The sequence below is a fragment of the Hipposideros armiger genome, unplaced genomic scaffold (assembly GCF_001890085.2).
Source record: "Hipposideros armiger isolate ML-2016 unplaced genomic scaffold, ASM189008v1 scaffold_523, whole genome shotgun sequence".
Lineage (NCBI taxonomy): Eukaryota > Metazoa > Chordata > Mammalia > Chiroptera > Hipposideridae > Hipposideros > Hipposideros armiger.
This window is the reverse complement of record NW_017731873.1, coordinates 74,503-83,948: the sequence shown is the minus strand read 5'-3', so window position 1 is coordinate 83,948 and position 9,446 is coordinate 74,503. Positions and strand designations below refer to the sequence as shown.

At 39.7% G+C, this 9,446-nt stretch overlaps 1 protein-coding gene across 7 annotated transcripts in view; it reads right to left on the bottom strand.

Moving 5' to 3' along the window:
• Positions 1-1,064: 1,064 nt before the first annotated feature.
• DSE (dermatan sulfate epimerase) overlaps positions 1,065-9,446 on the bottom strand; it is a 63,526-nt gene continuing 55,144 nt past the window's right edge. For all 7 annotated transcript variants that reach the window (XM_019668306.1, XM_019668309.1, XM_019668305.1 and 4 more), the window contains 3 exons: positions 8,272-8,511; positions 6,284-6,491; positions 1,065-3,758 (listed from right to left, as the gene is read on the bottom strand). In XM_019668306.1, the coding sequence (XP_019523851.1) occupies positions 1,997-3,758; positions 6,284-6,491; positions 8,272-8,511 (2,210 nt within the window). In that variant the 3' untranslated portion in view covers positions 1,065-1,996. The remainder of the gene's footprint in view (positions 3,759-6,283; positions 6,492-8,271; positions 8,512-9,446) is intronic.

Genomic DNA, 9,446 nt, shown 5'->3' with positions numbered 1-9,446 from the left:
ATGTACAATGGAATATTGCTAGACTATGGAAGGGAATGGGTCTTGCCATCTGCAGCAGCATGGATGGACCTGGAGGGTATTGTGCTGAGTGGAATGTCAGACAGATGCAATGGGATTGTGCTTATATGTGGAATCTGAAGAACAAAATTAACAAACAAAACAAACTCATAGATACAAGAGAACATTTTGATGGTTGCTGATGAGAGAAGGGTTGGGGGTATGGGTGAGAAAAGGGGAAGGGATTAAGAAGTACAAATTGGTTGTTACAAAGTAGTTATGGTGATGTAGGGTATAGCATAAGGAATAGAGTTAACAATATTGTAATAACTATGTATGGTGTCAGATGGGATGATAAAAGGGGATTGGATAAGGGGGGGGGGGTGAAAAAGGTGAAGGCATTAAGAAGTACAGATTGGTAGTTACAAAATAGTCATGGGGATGTAAAGCATAGGGAATAGTCAATAATAGGGTAATAACTATGTATAGTGCTAGTTGGGTACTAGTCAGGCAGATCACTTAAATTATATAAATGTCTCACCACTGCTGTACACCTGAAATTTATATAAAATAATACTGAATGTCAACTGTAATTTCAAAATTAAAAAGGGAGGGCAAAAGGGAGGGGAATAAGTTCATATTTCCAGGTATAAAACAAATAAACATGGGGATGTAACGTACAGCATGGGCAATATAGTCAATATTTGACAGCATAGTATGGTGTCAAATGGTTACTAGACTTATCATGGTGATCACTTCTTTAGGTATATAAATGTTGAATAACTATGGTGTACCCCTGAAACTAATATAATATTGTATGTTAAATATATTTTTAATAAAAATCTTTAAAAAAGTTTACTATTACTCAAATATCAGAAGTTGGATTTTGTTTTAAACATTTAAAATATGTTTTAAACAGGTAAATAATCAAGAGAAATTACTTCTTTCAATTCAAAAACTACTTTATAAGTTTAATTAATGTATGTCCAAATAAACATCTCTTCGAAGATTTCAAAATTGTTGCTTACATGTTGAATGTAATGAGACAAAGAAGACAGACACTATCAAAAAAAATCACAATTAGATGTTTATTTAGCAAAATAAATTTAAAGAAAATTTTCTATTAAAAAACATAATCATATCCAAATTTTAGCTCCCCCATTCTTCTTTGGTATTAAAATCAATGTTCAGGATATAAAATACATTATTTTGAAGTTTAGTCATTGGGTCTACAACAGTTTACAATAGAAAGAAAACAGAAAATTAAGTTATCTGCAATTGTTTTATTTGTTGAACCACCAATGGATGTATAAAGCAATCAGTTATATGTGTGCTGAGTTCAGCATCATCAAGGAAATATTCATTCATAGATATATATTTTCTACTGGAAATATATTTTAAGGTTTTAATGCTTTTTGCCATCATTTTACTATGTTATCTGAACAGTAACCCAATATGCAGGTGCTGTTATTCACTTAACTAATGAACTACTCTCCAAGGAAGCTGACACCACCATACCAGGACTTAGCAACATTTAGTTTTCAATAGGACTACACCATTAAAAAAAAAAAAAAAGTCTGTATTTCTAAGAATTGTGTGCTTCAGTCTTTTCATAAAACAGTATCTGGAGATTGCTAATAGCATTAAATTAACATGAATAAAATCAAATTCTACCTAAGTCTTTTTTATTTCTCTTAAGAAAAAATATCATAAAACCACTTTTTGCTTCTTATAAGAGTAGCATTATGTGGACCGCTCAATTAGCCATGCCAAACACTTCCGGAAACACCGGACAACCAAGCTACTCTTACTCCTTTGATAAATTCTTTGTGCGTGCCCATGCTGATTCCTCCACATCCTTGCCTTCTTGTATGAAGATATCTTCCCCTTAATTTGTTAAAATGAATCTGAGAAAAAAATCCGACAACAAACTAGGGCAGCAATTTTTTTTTGCATAGATTTATGACCATAAACAATCAAGCAATTGACAGCTTCCATGCTAACACTGTGACTGGGAACAAGAAGAGTACAACCATAATAAAACACAACTATCTATTAGGAGGACTGCATAAAGACATCTTTGGCCATGTAGGCTCTGGGCCCTCTGGAAATAAGTCAGTTGCATTGCCAACATGACAAAGAAAATAGCGATGTTCAGAATCAGGAACAGTCTGGTGTACGAAGCAGATAACGATGGGGCTTTGCTGCCAGTCATTGTCACCATCCGTGCCTGTCCAAACTGGCCTTTCATCAAGGCATTATTTTTATGTTTGTCATATGTTACATCTGCAAAATCTAAAAGGTCTTTCATTTCTTCATCTTCGTCTATGGGAAGTTCTTTCTGTGCCAAAATCTGAGCTTTCTGTCGAATCTTTTTCTCATTGACTTCAATTTGTGCAAAAATATCAGGGACGGCATCCACAAATTTATAGCGTTTACCTGCCCTTCGGTTTTTCTTTGACTTGCTTTGCTGCTGCTGCTGTTGCTGTGATATGGCAAAAATCCTGTCGATGGCCTCCTCAGTCTGTCTCTTATCTGAAAATCTCAGTAGGCGCTCGGCGGTCTTTCTAAAGCTCGCTGTGTTCCGGACTCGGGACAGGATCTGCTTCTCCAGCAGCTGGAACACTGGCTTAAAATGCTGCAGGTTCTGCTCCACGACAGCAGCATAGTCCTTCACCTCAGCCACAGTGGTGCTTTTGATGGCTGAACTCCGGTCAAACAGGATCTTCTGACGATCGGCAATGACCTGTGCAAAGGCGGACTGTCTTGTGGTCTCCCCTGTCCAGAGGTAAATGGCATAGGCGTGCCTGCTGGTGGCTACAAACACATCCAGTTGTTGAGAGTCCCCGTGGATGCTGAAGCTCTGAACGTCTACGGATGGCCCTATGAAGAGGTAAGCTGCCCTGGTGATGGGGCTTCGGAGGTGCATGGTGACATTCACATAGTTTGTCCCATTGTAGGGATAGCCACGAGGGTATGTCACTGAAGCAAAGGTGGCTTTCTCACTGTAGCCAGTATCATCCATCCAGTACATTTTATAGAGGCCATCTCGCTGCCTGATGAAGGCCCCATGGACCCCATCTACCATGGTCTCCTCGAAAGGGAAATCCACATTGTGGAAAAAGCTGGCTGCTGTCTCCACAGGGCTCTCCTCTCCCAGATGTATTTCATCCACAAGGAGGAGAAGCTGAGGGTGCAGGAGGACCAGATTCCTCTGAACATTCTTCAGATTGAGATGAGGGTTATAAGCTCCCACACCTTCTCCTCGGATGAAAACCACCCCACTTTTCTCTTCTGCGGCAACCACTCTCCCTTGACAGCTTGCTGCCAGGTCGTGCTTGTACTTAGACCATTTGGATGAGCAGTCTTCTGTGACTTGACCCTCCCAGGGAGAAAAGCAGCTCTTGGACACAGCTGGGGAAAACATCAACACGTTGTTGAAGAAAGTGTACTTGGGCCCATAGAGCGCCTCGGTGATGAAAGGGACACCATTGGGAGCAAACGTAAATGAGTTCTGATCAGGGTGCTCATGGCCTGCATTAAAATTTCTCCATCCTTTGATCCAATCTTTGTATTTGTTTCTGTGGACAATGTCATATATTGCACGTCCCCCAAGTTTTCCTGACTTGAAGGAAAGAAAAGACCTATTGATTTCCGCAGGCAGGGCACTTCCGTAAGTCACGACACCCCAGTCTTCAAAATAATGCAGTGCAGGGGTGCCAAAATCAGGAGGAGGAACAGATTTCAAGCTGGCATCATACCTGAAAGAATGAAACATTAATTGGTTTTCTGGTGGGAGTGAGAAGTAACACATCAGAACTGTGATGCCACATTTGGTAATGCAACTGGAAGAAATCACACCCAAATGCTACCCAGGGCACTGGCAGTGTAGACTGTATCAGGAACGTTTCTGAGAACACCCCCGGGTGATTAGCAAGCACAGGGGGACACCCTCGGTGAAAGCGAGATGAGAATATCTACAACATGTGATCCTTGGGTCTGAATCTGAAATGATTGCTGCTGCTAATCATTCTAGGAACCTTCTTTACTTAATGATGTCAGAGCTGCCATCCAAATGACTGGGGCTCATGGAATTAAGCACTTCATCTAAACTTCTAGGTGAGGGGCTCCGAGTCTAGACTCTAACAAGCCTTGAGTTGTAATGAAGTACTGTTCTGCAGCAAATGGTATTATTAAGTTTAGTAGAGTACTTTTTGCCCTCTAACAAAATTAATTTTAGTTGAACTTCACATATTAGATAAAATTTACTGCCAATATCACATCTAAGAATATAAATGGATGAAATTCAGGAAACTATTAATATTGGAAAATTTCTAATTATGGCTACCACTGCCTAAGCCCAGATCCAAAGGTTTTGTTTTAATCTGCAGATGATGTCATGCATTTTGGACATTAAATGGCTTTTTATTTTTATTTATGATAAATGTTTTTCTTTATCAAAGTCATATAGAAATTAACGTTAAACTTCCACAGTGATTAAGAACACAGGTTTTTGATTCAGAAAGGCCACAAAAATAATAATAATGATTGTTGGCTTTGAGGATTTGAGGTCACAGCCTTGACAGGTTCATATGCTCTCCTGCTCAAAGGAAGAAAGGCAGATCTGTAGTATCAGCTCTTAGATACTGTTTTCTGAAGTGAATCAATCATCTATGGTGGAGTTAATCTTATTAGTGTTCGATTTTGGCTGTTTTGTCTGTTGTTCTAGAGTCTCAGTGTCAGGACATGAGAAATTATGTCTACACCTTGGTCTAGTACAATAACGTTGGCTCAATTTTGTGACTTAACAAATCCAGATACAAGCTGAATGGGTTATTCTTCTCTCAGTTTCTGGTCAGGTTGCATATTCTTATACGGTGGATTTTAAACCAAGTTAGACTTTGCATTAATCTGACTCCTATAGTCAGCTTTATAGAACTCTCTGCTTATTCACTGGTAAGTGAAAACATATTAAACAATGATTTCATACCCCTAAAAGGAGTCAAGAATGGTTGCATTTTAAAATATTTAGTTAATCTATACATATAGTTTATAAAATGCTGCCTAAACTACAGACAGTTACCTCTTTTCTTATGTTCTTTTCCTCATAATTGTTTAAATTTTAAAAAAATAATGAAGAGAAACAAACCACAGAAGCTTATTTTGTAGTTAAATGCAAATTTCAAAAGGTTGAAAAGACATCAGAGATTAATGATTAACTAGTTCCCTGTAATTTTTATTTTAATTTATTGGATGCCAACAATATATTTGGCAGTACTTTAAAAAGGAGACCCTGGCTTCTCTTTCTGGGCTTAAAAGATTAAGGTGAAAAAAATTACATGGTTCTTTTACAATCAAAGTGAAACTGTCAAATACTGTCAAACACTTTTGAATAGTTTTGAAAATTTAGTAACAGCTTTGCTATTAGAAGATTATAATGCTCCATTTACCAAAACAAAATATTTTACTATCTTATTTTTTGGAGGGCTGGGGAGTGAGGGGGTGGGGTGTGATTATCAGAATAACCCAGTCTCAATTTTGAGGTTTCCTCTTTGTATGATTTCAAAACTGATGTAAATCAAAACATGTATATCTATGAAATAGTGTGAGCCTAAAACATCTCTAATTTGAGAAACCCAAAAACTGCAAACAGTAATTAGATCTTCAACGTAAGGAAAAGTTTCTGAGTTTCAAATACTGTGACATGAATTGAAGTTGCAAGTACTTATATGACATAAAGAAAAGGTTTAAAAGTACTCTAGGGCCGGCCGAGTGGCGCAATGGTTGGGAGCTGGCTTGGGACGCCAGAGGGACCCGGTTCGGATCCCACATGTGAGGGCCAGTGACACTGCCCTCTGCAGCTAAAATGCTGAGCAGCAGCTCAACCTGGAGCTGGGCTGCTGTGAGTCGCAGGAAACGGCGTAGGCTGCAGCCCCTGTGGCGGTGGGTTGCAGTGGGCTACCGTGTGTGGCTGGCGCTGGCCGGCAGCCGCAGTGAGCGGCTGTCCCGAAGCCGGCGACTGATCTGCCTCGCCCAGGAAGAGCGCAATGATGGTGCCAACTTGGGCCAGTGGGACGATGTCCTTCACGACTAGACTGAGGAACAGAACGACAGCAGCTTGTCTGTCTCCCTTCCCCCAATTCCCCAGCATGTTCCCATCCCAATTCCCCAATAAAAATCTTAAAAAAAAAGTACTCTAGATTAGGTTTTTTTTTTAAATGCAAAAAACTAGCACGCTGTATCCCTAGGTACAATTTCTTTTTAAAACCAGCCCAACACGTCATACCAGAGAAATTCAGTGTGAAGAGTACACCAGCGCTGCCCTTTGGATGGTGTCCCCGGACCTTCCACCACACGGTTCTTTCTGATTTGGTCAGCCAGCCAGTTACCACTGCCGTTACGCAGGACAAATTTATCCAGGAACACCAACTGGCTTTCTGGACCATAAAACCAGTTGTAATTTGAGTCCGCAATAGCCACCGTTCTTTGAAACCCTGGGGGAAGAAGTTTGACAGTACTAACATAAGTTTAAAACTGCACACTCCCATAAAGGTCTGAACAATGACTTTCAATGTCTGCAAATTAGAATCAACTGTGTATCTTGGATAAAAAAAGGTAACAAAAACCACTATGCTCATGCTCCCAGGACCAATTAGTCAGAATTCCTCTAAATGTCTTCCACAGATCTTGTGTGCAACTTTGTATGTGTTATGTGGCAACTTGTCATTGATGATGGTAATGCCACAACCATGAACACTTAGATACACTGCCCACCTTTCTCGTTTCCCAGTGTCCCACACTATGTAAATTATATTTGCATAGTTACATACACTATCCTCTTGTGTATGGTGAGTTCCTGAACCTAAAACGAGCACTAGCTTCCAACCAGCCCATCCCACATCCTACGCCAAGACAATAACATAAGATGCTTCAATTTGGCTTTCAATAATATGGAATTTATAAGGTTTAGGGGAGAAATTAAGTTTCTATAGGAAGAAAACAATTACCACACAAGATCCTGCCAGTATGTACTGCTGGAAGTTAAAGAAAAGAGAGAAAATGCAAAGATGACACTGGAACAGATCAGAAAAATAAAGTAGGTAAGACTGGATATGTTCCAAGCATTTTTGAAAAAGAAGAATGGAAGAAAACTCTGGGTCAGACAGGAATATTCACTACTAGGATAGCCACTGTAGAGACAAAAAGAGAAATGTTGAAATGAGACTGACTTAACACAGAATCCCTTCTAAATGTTACCATGACGGTATTTCCATCATTTACAGCTAATGTTTTTGCTTCTACCAGTTTAGTGAATGCTCTTCCAAGTAAATCTTAATATAAAATGTGATTTTATGAATCTTCTACTAATCTGTGAGTCCCTTGAAAACAGATATGTTTTATTCCTGTTTGAATCCCCTGCCTAGTACAGTGACCGGGACACAGATGTTCAATAAAGGTCTGCTGAATTAATCGACACAAATATTTGAATCCTTCTCTTAGAGGTGTTCATAATGTCTTTTCCAGCTTAGGAAGTAGCCACATACACGGCTCACAACAGACCCAAGCCCTGCTGTGGTTGGCTGTTAGATCTCAGCTAAAATTACAAAGTACTGAGAACATTTAAAGGTCCCTGCTCTAGATGGACTTTGTTTATCAAGATAAACTATAATACAGGTTTCTCTTGCATGTCTAAGAATGAGGAATAAAAAAATAGGGTTCAGGGGCCGACCGAGTGGCGCGTTGGTTAAGAGCTGGCTTGGGACGCCAGAGGGCCCCAGTTCGGATCCCACATATGAGGGCCAGTGACACTGCCCTCTACAACTAAGATGCTGAACAACAGCTCAACCTGGAACTGGGCTGCCATGAGTCGCTGGCGACGGTGTAGGCTGCAGCCCCTGCTGCAGTGGGTTGCCATGGGCTACAGTGTGTAGCCAGCAGCCAGCGTGAGCGGCCAGCAGCCGCAGTGAGCGGCCGTCCAGAAGCCGGCAACTGATCTGCCTCGCCCGGGAAGAGTATAATGATGGTGCCAGCTTGGGCCAGTGAAGTAACGTCCTCCACAATTAGACTGAAGAACAAAACGACAGCAATTTGTCTGTTCCCCTTCCCACAATTCCCCAGCGCTGTTCCCATCCCCCCAATTCCCCAATAAAAATCTTTAAAAAAATAAACCCTTTAACCACAACATGGCTCAAACCCCACATTTCTCTAGCCCATTTTTATAATCAGGGTCATTTGCAATAGTTAAAGCTGCCCACTTGTGATTCCTCACTATACCTGGCAGGATGGTTCTGTACATGAATGCAAAGTGTTGTTTCAGCCACGGATGGCCAAAGTGGTTGATGTCAAAATGCCTCTGCACCAGGAACATATACTGGAAGAGGGATCTGGTGGTGTAGCTGCCGTACGCAACCCCTTCATAGAGGGAGCCGTCAGTCACCTCTCGGAGCAAGACCAGAGACTTCTCCATGATGGTCAGAACTTGTTTGGTCCATAAGTAGGCTTCTTGAAGATACCCTGAAGGATGAAAACATGTGGAAACAATGACTCAGGCTGTAACCAAACATAAACAAAAAATATGGCCAAATAAAACTCTCAGAGTTATCTGAGTAGTTTATGTTGCAAACTGCATTTTGTAAAACTCTACCTTATCAACATTATAAATAACACCCTGCTAATCCAGGTGTGTGATGGGTCCATGATGTAAGTTAAGATGTTCTTGAATACAGGTCATTTATTAATTAACTGAAGATAAACTTTTAAATGAGTATCAGTCATTTTCCAATCTTTAATACACTGAAACCGCATCACATCTAAGATTATGCATCTAAGTTTATGTCTGTGGGAAAAGATCTGTATATTGGTACTTTTACTTCAATTTTCCTAAAAACTGCTATTTGAAAATAGGTTTTGAAGTGTATCATTTTATAAAACTTTCACCATTATTTTATAGGACTTGTAATAAGCTGCAAATATTATAAAGGCTAAACGGGCAGTCTTCAATTTGTTCTGTCATTAGGAGACAATTTCTCATCCTTTTTGTGTTTTTAGATTCCTTAGGATGTGAAAAGACAGCACAGAAGAGACCATTGGAGGGGCAATCTGAGGGTGAAAAAAAATCAACTGGGAGTTCAGAATCTGCCAAAAATGAGCTACACAATTTTGCTCAAACACTTCTTCAATCTGTCATATTCTTCAATTTCCCCAACTCAAAGTTAAAGGTCTAAAAGCTTTAAAATAAAAAAAGAAATGCTGGCTTCCTATAATTCTTGCAAGACCAACATTTAGGTAAAAATAACAACTCATATTTCTTTAACATTTGTAATTTACACAGCACTGAACATAATCTTACTTAATCCTTTAACAACCCAATTATGCATTATAACTCCAAAATTATAGAAAGGTTGACTTGTTCAAGACCTCTGGCACATGACTAAAAAATGAACAGAACT